The 13,177-nt window shown below is 42.5% G+C and overlaps 1 protein-coding gene across 2 annotated transcripts in view; it reads left to right on the top strand.

Moving 5' to 3' along the window:
- thada (THADA armadillo repeat containing) overlaps positions 1-13,177 on the top strand; it is a 107,529-nt gene that overhangs the window by 72,415 nt on the left and 21,937 nt on the right. For both annotated transcript variants that reach the window (XM_086180417.1, XM_086180416.1), the window contains exon 32: positions 7,408-7,781. In XM_086180417.1, coding sequence (XP_086036543.1) covers positions 7,408-7,781 — 374 coding nt within the window. The remainder of the gene's footprint in view (positions 1-7,407; positions 7,782-13,177) is intronic.

Genomic DNA, 13,177 nt, shown 5'->3' with positions numbered 1-13,177 from the left:
TGGCGGTATAGGAGGTGAACAATTTACTTTTTCTCCCATTTAACAGCACATTGCATTAAGCAGGAACTTTGTATTTACCAGCCAATTCCTTCCTCGGCCCTTTGATCCATGCACACTCATAAAAAAGCCCCCTTTACCTCTGCCAGTCTTTGGTTTCCCTGCTCTCCAGCCATGCTAGTAAAATGAGAAGCAAAGTTATAAGCTAGATGGTTCAGGGAAAGTAAAGAGAAACTCACACAAATGAGTGAGAAAATCATCTGGAATCAGTCTTGGTTCATTTCCCGGTGTATCTTTTTAATTCAGAGGGTTCATGTTCGTTAAAGTTTTCTTAAGCACCTAAAAGGGATGAAAGCACCAGGTCCCGTTACTGAGCCGCTCTATGCAAGTTGAACAAATTTGTAGTTGCTGTAGTGATTCCGCCCTTTCTTATTGGCATGAAAGCCCCCCGTGAGAAATTTGGGACAAAATCCACAATCGTTCCTCTGTTTAGCTCAAATATACCCTGTGGAGTCAAAGCCGATAGTAGCACGATGGAGCAATGTTTTTACAAATGGCTTTCTGTTTTGTTTGTATACACGAGTAGGCACATGCAAGAGCTCAAGGCAAAAACTCCAGACTTGAACATTTGTCTGTTTATTGTTTTCAGACATAGTTGCTCTGAGGGAAAACTCTATGTGTGTGTGTGTGTGTGTGTGTGTGGGGGGGGGGGGGGGGGGGGTATGGGGCGTCTTCTTACAATACTGTCTGCTCCAACAAACAAAAAAGACTTACGTCACAAGTGAACATCAATAAGCTGCACTTCCAAAATAAGGTGGTGGGTAGTGAAGTCTGATTTATTTGCACGTAAACACTGGGTATCGATTAGTCCCAAATATTTTTTTATTATTTTAATGGAAATCATTCTAATTGACAATTTTGAATTAGCTGTTTACATGGGTTGGTGTTAACATCCACTGACACAATCAGAAAAACTTGTGTCGCCTGTCGGTTTTGGATCCACCTGTGAAGGGAGTAAGCTTTAGAGTACAGAGGCATCAGCATCCAGCTCATAGTCGGCTTCTGGTTGAGCATGGGGGCTGCCACTTTTGACTGAAGAAACTTAACAACACTTGCACTGTATATCCAGACGGAGGACATGCGTGGTGAGAAAGAACCCAGCCAGGAATCAATCAGCTCATTTGTTAACAAGGAGCAGTATTTACTTTTTTGGCTCATGAAAAGGTTTATTCCTCCTTCAGCAGCCAAATGAAATGCGCCTTTGGCATTTTTATTCACAATAAGGTGTTTTTATGGAGGGTTTTTATTTTAGAATATTAGGATCCATGCAAGGCCAGCTACTGAAAATAGATATTTGTTTGTTTGCATGTTCTCGCATGAGCTTTTGGTCTGAGTTTATCAATACAAACTGTGTCAAAAAGATGCCTAAGCCTAGATTGTGCTAAAGTTGGGCTCCAACTGGTCTTGAGAAGACATCTTTATCTTGATTATCTAGGATTTTTTCCTCGGTTTCTCTGTGTTATGGATTTTTCAAAGTATTGCATCAGTCATTTTGGAGGGATTAAGTGATTCCAGTGACCTGTAATGTTCTTAATATTTTTCACAGAAATTAACGTGTCCTTGAAGTTGAATCCGTTTGACAGTAGCAAAGCGCCCAAAAAGCATGTTACCATAATTATACTTCTAGCAACTTTAGCGCACGGGATTGATGTTCATCGCTGACAGCTGGTAAGCCATGTTGTTCCATATTTGGCTACTTGCACCCATTTAACCTTAAGCTGTGCTTTTATTGTCATAAATCTGCTGCAGCCTTTGCAATCCAATGTCAAAAGAAGTTTCTATTCAACCCCATCCACCCTCTGCTAAGAAATACTTGAGGATAATCTTAGAGCGGCAGTTTCCAACCTGAGGTTCAGGACTTCCTAAAGGGTCACAGGCTGAATCTGCCAGAGCAAGATGAGGAAAACAATTTTACTTTTGCTGCAAAATGCTGAAATTATCTACATAGTTAAAAGTATATTCAGAAGAAATTCGAGAGCACTAGGCGAGCGCATACGTCCGTCAAGGCAGCCTCCGGCAAACCAATGAAAAAAAGTTTCCCCACATTAACAAATCTGCCCCAAAATGTAATGCTCTTCCTTTACCCATGCTATACCCCTCCACCCAGTGTGGTGACAGTCTTCCTCATAGTTTGAACATATACTGCTAAGGGACTCACCTTAGGTATATAAGGACATTTCTGTCTTTGGTTAGACGAGAGACTGAATGGTGAAGGATCTCGACTTTTCAGCGTAGTGTATCACCATGGCGATAGAACTAATCTGCTCCGGAGCAGGCTAAGAGGCAAGATTAGTTGTCAACACCTTTTAAAGCATCACCTACTGACCAATCTCAAGCGTCTCATGGACATTTTTGTCACCGTTGAGGATCTCATAGACTTCGGTGTGCGGTGTATGGGAGTGTCTGTCAGTGGTTCCAGGGTTTTGGCCATTTCCTGATTACTGAAATTTGCCAGTTAGCAAAAGCACACATAGCCTGTAAGATGAATCACAGTCATGTGTGTCTCTACTGCGTTTCTACTACTGGCTCATTCGTGTATTTGGGCCCAGCTGCAGCCGAAACAAAGACGCCAATTTTGAATCATGGATCTCTCTCTTTGCCTCTGTCCCTCCCTATCCTTACCGGTCAAAGCAGATGGCCGTCCCCACAGAGCCCCAGACTGCTCAACATTTCTGCCTATTAAAAGGAGTTTTTTTGTGGCTACTGTCTCAGAAGTGCTTGCTCATGGGCAATTGTTGGGTGTCTTTTAATAGTGATATTGAAAAGTCCTGTAATTTTCACATTCACAGTTGACTATTTGTTGACAGCTGTCTTTCATGCTTTGGTTGCAGAACTTTACTTTTAGCCTGTGTTCTGGATTTATATTCCTATTCATATTTGTGAAGGATTAGGGTTTTCATTTGTTGGGGTTTTTCAATCCAGGTAACCCTGGATATGCTGAACTTGCTCCTAGCAGGTCACTGGAAGGGTTTGGCAATAAAGAATCACAAACCTGTGAAGCTGGGAATCAGTTGTTAAAGGGATTTTCACCTGTCAAACACAATAAAAGACTGAATATTCAGAAAATGTTGCAGAAAACTCTTTCACACCACTGTTGAGGGAAAAATAACAGTGAAATATCTTCACTTTTGTAACAGTACTTTGGTCAGTATTGAAATTTGTGGATGGCAGACAAAGGGGTCATTCTCTTGTTTGCTGTTTCTTTTTCACACCCACACACATGTATGTAGAGGCAGTGCTTTAGGGTAATTAGAGGGAGGGACCACAGCTAATTGTAAAGCTCCATCATCACGAGAAGGGGGTCAGCTCTCTCACACCATCAGAGACACACACACACACACACACACACACACACACACACTCACACACAGTTTCAGCATCTGGGGTTTGTTTTTCACAGTTTGAGTAATGACGCTGGAAGCTGATGTGAAATCCAGCTGTGTGCTTGCGTGTGAGAGCACGTGCAAGTGTCTAGCCAAGGTTCGAGCTTGACACAGCAAAGTGTCTTTACTGCCAGCTTTTACTGGACTTCGGACGGCGTTGAAGGAGAGCCAGAGAGCTCGCAGACCCAATCAAAACTCTCCACATACTTTTCTAGGGTTTTTTTTTTTAATCACATCACTCCAAACTGAGCTACAGTGACTAATGTACTCACACATACACCTTCATCATACATGCCGGTGCACTGCACCACATGGCTGCTTAGAGGTTTTATGTTTTCAGTTTGTCCGCCAGTCCTGTTCTCATGAAAGCGATATCCCAGGAACACCTGGAGGGAATTTAATTACATCTGTCACAAATGCCCATTTGTACTCAAGGAACTGATAAGATTCAGTGGTCAGAGGTCACTGTGACCTTACATAAGGTACATTTTCAAAATAACTCAAGAATTCATAGGCTGATCATGATCAATTTTACATAAATGTCTAAATGAGAGCATTTTATGTTCAAAATGTCAAAATTCAACTGACCTATGATGCCATGATACACACTGGACGTGTCTGTTCAGTATTGTTCTCTGGACCGGCATGCTGACCCTTGATTCAGCGCCCATCTCACCCTCAATCAGCAACTGTTAGCTTGGCTTAAATTTATTTAAACCAGATGATGTGGTTACATTTATTTTAAATATTTGACCTATGTTGTAAAACAGGCCATCACACATGCGGCACTTGTGTTCTTTTCTTGTGCTCACACATAAACCCTTCCACACGTTAGACCCCCCCCCCCCCCCCCCCCCCCCCCCGGGACATATGACCCACAGATGATGGAAGTCAGGTTTTGTAAAGAACAGCTTCATTAGGATAGTTGCAGTTTTGAAATCCCAGTTTTGCTTGGTTGTGTGAAATATCAAATTTGTATTTTAGTTCTTCACTTGATGTCTGATAACACCTGCTTAAACTGCTCCGCCAAGTTTCAAGTTTTTCCTTGTTTTGTTTCCTATAAACATGTGTGGGATTCTGGTTGATTGTACTCAAGAGTGCCAGCAACATGAATTTGGGAAGTGGAGTTATTGCCCACTTTTTAAATCCTTCAGCTTCAGTTGAATTATTAGCACAATCATGTTGCAGCTCCACTCAACTGTATTTCTTTATGAACACTGGCTGAGGCGACTATGTGAAAGGGAAAGCTTGTACTCAAATCTGCTGAGAATTATGACTGTTCTCTATAGTTCCTCTCAGCTCTGAGGAATGTTTTAGCATGCATCAGCTCGAACTTTGTTAGTTCAGTCTCACGGCTCTCATCAACTTTGTTTCCAGATGCAGAAGGCAGCTGCTTTCAGTAAAACACTCTTGACATAAACCGGTACAGCCATCCTCCGAGGCCTAGAGGGCAAGTTAATGACCAGCTCGTGAACACAACGTAACTAAGGCAACCAAAATGGAGCTGTAAGTCACTATTGGACACGACTTCAGGTGGAAGCTGTGTGTCTGCTGGATGCATCACATGACCCGTGTCAGCATAATAAGATAATAAGATGTCAGTGCTGCGGCCAGTTACAGCATGTCATGATGTCCTGAAGTGGTAAAAAAACAAATCAAATGGTTTCTATTGAGGTTTCCGAGGGATATTTTAGGCAAGTATTTTTTGTATTGAATTATAGCCACTTTGATGTTGCAAAAACCCCTCCGACTTAGTTTTTTTCAAGAGTAGAAAGTCCTCTTAAGCTGCAATGATAAAAGCGCAGTCGGCCTGCTTCACTAACACACCAGTCTCAATGATTGAAAGGCTTTGCATTGTAAGTCACTAAGTTGAACTTCATCCCACAGTATATTAAAATATCAATTCTTAATCTAATGGCATCTGAACACGGTCAGGAAACATGAGCAGTACAGAACCACACATCTGTGTCGGTGACAGAAGTGTTGTAGACCATGATTTAAATACACACAGCTGTAGGAGAACAATGGTGGTCTATGATGAAAAATCACATTGCAATAGCTCTCGCTGGAACGTTGCACCGAAAATTTCTGCCCCCCCCCCCCACACTCATGAGCAGACTATTTGAAGACGTGCCATCTTAAAGTACAGCGTTGCCACTTGATGTTTTTTCCTCTTTTACTTTCTCACACTCTCTTTTCAACCCTCACTGAAATTTCTGCATGTTTGTGGTGTTTTCTTGCAAGCGTCAGGTATTAATCAGGAGCGTAGCATTAGAGTTCAGGGAGCAAGTGTATGACAAGCTAATGGCAGTATTTTGTTTCTGCACACACACACACACACAAACACACACGTTTCTCTCCACTTCACCACAACAGGCAGCCGTTTTCTCTTTGACACGCTCCCGTTCTCCTTCAGTCATCCTCCCGTCTCCCCTCCCTTCATCATTGGTGTCATTACTGTGCTCCTGCCCCCCATTATAACCATTAGGCCATGCTTATTTGGCCCTGGACCCCCCTTTGAGGATCAGGTTCCATAGTAACCTGGTGTGTCCACACGGTAACCTGGCCCTTCTCTGGAGGAATGCAGTGTTTCCCACTCTTTTGTCAGGCCACATTTTGAGTTGCATTGCAGGCTGAGATTGAGTTGCAGAGGGTTTCATAAACTTGCGTGTGTGTGTGTGTGTGTGTGTGTGTGTGTGTGTGTGTGTGTGTGTGTGTGTGTGCATCAAACTAATTGAGTTGGCTGTCAAAGCAGGATCTGAGTGGAGTCTTGGAGCAGTACTGTAGGGAGGAGCACAGCTTTAGAATGGCATTGGGTTACTCTATTACTGCAATGCCTTTGGATTATACTTACATTTCAGGGTGTGTGTGTGTGTGTGCGTGCGTGTGGGTGTATTTGTGTGTCCATCACTCCCCAAGGGTGTATGTTCACAGGTGGCTGGGTTGGCACAGCCATGTGCAATTCCAAACAGACACTGACGCAGCCTTTCCTATAAAAGTGAAAATAGAAAGGTCCAGAGAACACAAGTCTCTCCAGTCTGGCCTGTTGTCTGCATCTGTTGGCTTCACAAAGGGATTGTGTGTGAGTGTGTGTGTGTGTGTGTGTGTGTGTGTGTGTGTGTGTGTGTGTGTGTGTGTGTGTGTGTGTGTGTGTGTGTCTTTTCGCCTGTAAAGATGGTGGACTGAGTACAGAGGACATGAAACTGTGGGGAACATCTCAATGAGGTCACATCCTTGTGGTTTTAAAGACATGTGACTAGGTATCACAATAGGATGGAACTTTAATAATCCCCCGTCAGGAAAATAAGGCAACTAATTGTTCATGAGATGAAGAGAAACAGTTCAGATGAATGATTGTGAAGGGATGATGTTTTTCTTTCTTATTTGTCAAAAACTCGATTGAAAGTATCAAATCAACAATAAGCCTACAAGCATTGTCCGTGTATTCTGATGGTCTTAATACACTGTCCTGCTTTAAATACTCCAATTCTGCAGCTTAAGGGCAAATGAGCAAAGAACATGTGTTATCAAAATACATTCAATACAGGATTTCAGTGGACTTTTTAAGTGAAACTGTCATTTTCTCATAAACCGTGTCTCCTCAGGTGACCCCAGCATACATTAGCAGGTTTGAGTATTGAATCATCCCAATGTTTGAAATATTTACTTATCCATGGCCGTGGTCCATCCTCTCAAATTGAATAGCTGCTTTTCTCACTTTGCTTCAAGAGGATTTCTATTAATTTTTTTCAGCATGACTATGATGAATGCACATCTATAGGTTCCATGTTATTCATTGTCTCCAAAAAGTATACTTTATTAAAGAAGCAGGTGATCATTTTTCATTCAGCATCTATTACTTGCATCTTGTTTGGACTGAACAGTAGTCAATCAATCAAAGACTTGAATTATTAAATAATAGTTTGTTGGCATTTTTCACTTAAATGTTAATTTCTCTGTATGTTAGATTCAGAGGTCAGTGAGCTCCGCCAAGAATCTCTATCCGTCCTGATGGTCTCCAACCTGGTCACCTCCATCACTCCCTCCGACAACCTGGGGCCTGGCAGCACCCAGTACTCTCTCAGCCTGGCGCGGGTGGCCCTCAGTGCCAGCGTGGAGATTCCTGAACACTGGGGGGCTCCTCATCTCACGACCCAGCTGCTGCAGTGTCTTCTGCAGTGCCCGCAATATGAGGTGCGGGAGCTTTCTCTGGAGGGGGTCCTGAGGAGGTTGATGGAGGCGGAAGAACAAATGACGAGACTAGCGTGGCTGGATGAGACCACCCTGTCTAATCTGACTTGCCTAGCTCTTCACGAGACACACGCCCAGTGTCTGGCCAAGGTGAGACCACACACACAAAAACATTATAGGAGGTGCATTTGTTTGTTGTATGTCTGGTTGTTTTTATAGAAGCCAGTGTGTTTATAATCTTGGGTTTGTCCCTTTGTGTGTGTGAGTGTGTGTGCCTGTGTGTGTGTGTGTGCGTGCGTGCGTGCGCGCACAAGTGTGTGTGTGTGTGTGTGTGTGCCATCAATCCTGTCATCCTCTAATAAGTGCTCGTTCTCCAAAATGTATATTTTTCCTATTCGTCACTGTTCCGGTAACCCTCAGTGACATTTGCTGCAGTTGATTAAATGTCTTGTGTGCAAGATAGGCCAGGCAGTGATGGGAACTGCTCTGTACTTCACGAACACACACTCAAGATCTGTGAGGCTTCTGCTCTAACAAGTTTTGGAGGGGAAAATGCGGCCTATTTCCTGTCTCAAGACAGAAATTCATATTTTAGTTTGTCCATAGAGCAGCAACGACCAGCCAGCAGATCTGCTGTGTCCTGCTTGGTTGCTCCTGTCGTTAACACTCCTCCAGAGGGTATACAGCTAAACACTGCTGGGACCGGCTGTATGTGTGTTTCCATTCTTTGGCCGACTTGTGTTGTGCTTTAGTTTTTTTAGTGTGTGTGCGTGCGTGCGTGCGTGCGTGCGTGCGTGCGTGTGTGTGTGTGTGTGTGTGTGTGTGTGTGTGTGTGCGCCTGCATTTTTTGCTAAGCACTGCTTTACAGCCCAGCCGTTAATGTTTAAAGTGTCGGCCCTTTTAAAAGAAAGCTGCCCTGCGCCAAGGGCACGCCAACCCAACAGGCCAGTTGCCATAGCTCGGCCTGGACTTCACTGGAGCACTCTGAAGCAGTCTACTATCCCGCCCAGAGGAGATGCTTCCAGATTCTGAAGAAAACTAACCTGCCATGCTATGTCTTTATCCAAGATTAATGTGGTAAAGGAATCTGATGACTCACATAGCACAATAAAAGAAGTGTGTTGTCCTTAAGCAACACATTTCTCTATGCCCCAAGAGGGACTTGTCTCATTCTCAAACCTTCAAACCTTGGATTCATAACAAAGAAGTAAATGTTAAACAAAACTAGGTCATAAGCTAATATAGGGCTGGACTGTGTTGGTCACTGTTAAAAAATGTGCCCAATTTGCCATTGTGAATTTCATCCCTTTCGCGCTTCTGACTAAAAATTGGGAGGGTGTATTTCTCAGGCAGGTCAGAAAACACCTTTGCTGAGTTCTGTTGATGTTATCGTCTGCTGTTTCCTTTAATGTTTTCAGTTCAAAATGGCAGCAACGCTGTTCTGAACAACAACAAAAAAGCAGCAGAGATTTTCCTCTTGGCTTTCTAAACCATATTAGTCCCATTCATGGTGGATGGAGAGCTGGCACAGTGTATTAGAGGTCCAGACAGCGATGCAGTATCCAACGATCTAACTAGGAGGTGCTGATCATTACAAGAACCAAGACTTTTGGGATTACCTGGTTCTTGCCTCAAATGTCTTCAGAAATACATTTTATGATGTAGCTGTAAAACAGTTGTCAAATTCTGCTCAACTATATGGAACATTACCACCATTTCAATGCCAGTCGGCATTCTCGTTCAATGATTTGATTCATCTAGAGATGGCCATCAGTGTTGCACGTCACGTCACGCCCTATTTTCATTGTGACCAAGCAGCAGTCAGTAGGAAACCAGCACCTGACCACTGGAACAATGGTGGAACTGTGATGCTTGTGATGCAGTGACATTCGCATTTATGATGCTGGCCCTCAGCTTTAGCCAAAAGGTGTTTATTGCCAGTTTTCCATCACAAGAATGGGCTACTCACAAGGAAGAGAGACAATTTACAGAATTGTCCCTGTAATTGCTCCTTTGGGCTTTTTTGCTGTGGATGAGGTCATAATTTGTGTCAGTTTGACTGATATGGAATGAACAGAAGAATCAGAAGAAAAGCAAAATGGAAAAAAAAAACAACCATCATGCAGCACATGTTTTCACTGACATTTAGTTGTTGTTGAATTTGTTTAGATCAGAGTGCCATACATCGAGTATAGTCATCTGTCATCCACCCCAGTAACCCACTCCTGCATTTTACACAAAAGGAAAAAAGCTGAAAGGGTTTGTTGAAGCAATGAAAGGACTTGGAATAGCAACAGCAGTTTAAAAAACAAAACAAAAAACAACCTTCTGAAATGTTTGCATGCAGCAGTTGTTATCGTTCATACAGGGACTGTGCTGCCACAGAGAGCAGAGAAAGCATCTAATTAGCAAATCTTCATCAGCTGTGTGTGGAGGACTGAAATGAGAGGTTGGCATGATGGTGCACGACCCGGTTTAACTCAGAAACCATAATTCTCATTTCCTCAATCTTTACAACATGAGAGCACTGTCACTCCTGTCCAGAAACTTCAGGTCAGTGTTGGAGCCAATTGGATTCTAGAACATGCTGAATATTTCTGAAGATATAACAGCCATAAAGACTGAAAATAACATAGGAATGTCCTAACTGAGCTGAACATATAAAAGTCTGACAAAGTTTCTACTCTGAAGAGGCCAGAGGCTAATGAAGAGGAAGACAGAAAAAGAGCAAAGATATGAAGAGCAAATATTGATGCCAACATTGACACGATTCATCTCAACAGCACCCGCACTTGTGTTTGCAAGGAGTCAAGTTCTACTTGTGTTTTGTGCTTCGGTTGTGGTTGCTGAGACCACATATCTCTTGAGATATTATCAACGCACAGGAGTGCACATCATTTATGAAGCTCTACCGTCACTGTACATATCTGCATATGAATATACTCGTTAGCATCACCATGGCTACCCTTGACCAAAAGCTAACGTAATTTTTGCAATTTTGTCCATAGAAACGATCGTCTCTAATTAATGAAACTTTACATTTTTTTTGAAGAGTGATAGAACTCATCAGAAGTACAAAGCAAGCATTATGGACTGCGCCACAGATGCATGACTACATGACCCGTACTAGCTTTACACCTCTGCTCTCTGCATGACGTTGTTTGCGGTCTAATTTAGCTACTTAATAACAACCATCATTTTTTAACGATATATAATATATAATAAATGCTTGGCTGATTTTACAGTTGCATTTTTATTCCATGGAACAAAAAAATTCTAATTTATTAAAACAATGTGAACCATTGACCCTACTTTAAGGTGTTAAAACCAAAAATCCCATTGACTTTGAGAGGATATAACAGATAAGCTGCTAACTTACTCACAGTTTGAGAACTCCTGCTTTTAGAACTTCAAACATCACTCTTTAGATATTACGTTGAGCATTACTTTAGTTTTTGGACAATGAATAAAATATTACCTTCACGCGGAATCCAATATTATCTTCAACTTGTCTTTTAGTGTTCCTACAATGATCATTCAGGCACAGTGCCGATAAGTGGACTGGTGTAACTCTGTGGACCACAGTGAATTACGGGATGCACAAACGCCTGTTGGCATGTTTCAGACACACTTGTTTGGAACATGTCTATGACCTTAGTGGCACATGTTTCATGCTTGCTCATTCGTGTGTGTATAGTGGAACAAGCCCCAAGAGCAGAAACACCTCAACGCTGTAAAAGTTAGAATAAGTCCTAGACTGCACTCTAATGAAAGCGAGCGAGAGTGCTACTTTTATGCGTGTGTCGGCTCATGCAGGGTGGGCGTCACTGTTTATTTACATGTTACAGCCAAGAAAAGTCTGTGCACGTCTACGCCTGAGTTGGCATGTTTTCATGTGACTGTGTATATTTGAGTATGTGGGCAGCCGAGTGTGTTGCAAGACGGGAGCTCATTAAAACAGGTTGTAAAAGTCAGAAGCAGAAGCAGAGATGGTCAGACCAGCTGCGTTAGAGTTGGCTGTGGAAGAGAAGACAGATGAATGGATGAGCAGCAAAAAACACTGATGGCAGCTGCTGGGAGTTTCACTGATCACATTCTCTCAATGCTGCAAAAAGGAAGAAGCCATTAATGAGTCAGTGATTGACTGCCAAATCTTTATAGCTGCTCCACTGTAATCAAGCTCATCGCTAAGGTTAGCGTTACTGGCTCTGTTGGTACAAGACAGGTAGGGTTCAGTTGTCCTATTCTGTGCTAAAACAGCTGTCTACTGCACTTTGAAACAAAGTTGTAGTTGTGTGGTGAACTAAAAATTAGCTGAGAAATGCTAGAAAGTACTGTTTGTATAAAAAATGATTAGAGCTGTATTTATTTGAATTTCTATAAGCTGGAATTGAGGGTGAATCTATAGACACTAAACGCTGCTCTTTTCCAACACAGGGGTTCAGTGTCTCTGAGTCTTTGCGCAATAAATCCATAATTGCTTTTATGATTTTTGGTGAAAATCAGTTTTCTGCATTGAAAACAGTCCTTGTTTGCAGTGCTGTTCTCTTCTTGATATCTAACCTATGATTGTGCCCATGTGCGTCCCACACACAGCTCTAGATCTTTAAAAACTGGAGTAGCATGAGACTCACTCTTAACATCATATCTGCATAGCCACACTCTACACTCCTGAAGCAGCTAAGCACAGCATCTATCGAATATATAACATGTATATTCAAGTTTGCACACTTTTATAAAAGTCCAAATTGGTCCACACTTCAGATTTAGTTTTCTTAGAAGGTTGGAAAATCTATCGAGCAGAACTTTCGCTAGCGTCACTCGTCTTGCTGCCGCCTTCCTCCATCACGCTGTCAGGCTCGGTAGGAGGTTTCCGGACGTGGTCGGGCGGCCTTCTCCAGAACAAACCTGCGTCTGTGGCAGCATTTTACTGTGATTTCTTTTCATGGTAATCACAGACTGTTATCATGGTAGTTTGAAAGAATTTGGAAAAGTATTACAAACCGTTGAGGAATTTTAACTGGTCCATCCCTTGTTGGAATGAGACCATGTGGTGTCAGTCAGAAAGACGGCGTCACTGGTAGGTTAGTCAGCTCTGCTATTGTGTCTTTTTACTGTGCGCATACAAATATACAGTCACATACAAACACACATACAGATGTTTACACACAGACATAACTTGCATTCCCTCTGCCCACACAGATCCTACAAAGCAAGATTTATTTTCAAGCTCTAATAACAGGTTGGGGCCTTCAAAGAAACAATAATCATCCAGATATGCAGGAGGAATGTCAACATGTGTTCTCGGCTGGATATGTATTTTTTAATGGGGGTTTCACAGAGCAGAAAACAAGTCCTTTCCTCCCCTGACTCGGTCAGCTGCCTCCCCCTCTGGAAGAGTGACCGGGCAAAAGAAAACATTGTAGGAAGAGGAACATTTTACTCCTACCTGAAATGAAAGAGAGAGAGATAGAGATGGAAGTTTGACTTGGCATGTGTGGACTCATTTGCATCCATATGCATGCATACAGTGTATTTATGTGTGT

The sequence above is a fragment of the Aulostomus chinensis genome, chromosome 16, assembly GCF_037954235.1.
Source record: "Aulostomus chinensis isolate RoL2024-O1b breed Wild chromosome 16, RoL_Achi_v1.0, whole genome shotgun sequence".
Taxonomy (NCBI): Eukaryota; Metazoa; Chordata; class Actinopteri; order Syngnathiformes; family Aulostomidae; genus Aulostomus; species Aulostomus chinensis.
This window is presented reverse-complemented; position numbering and strand designations above follow the sequence as displayed.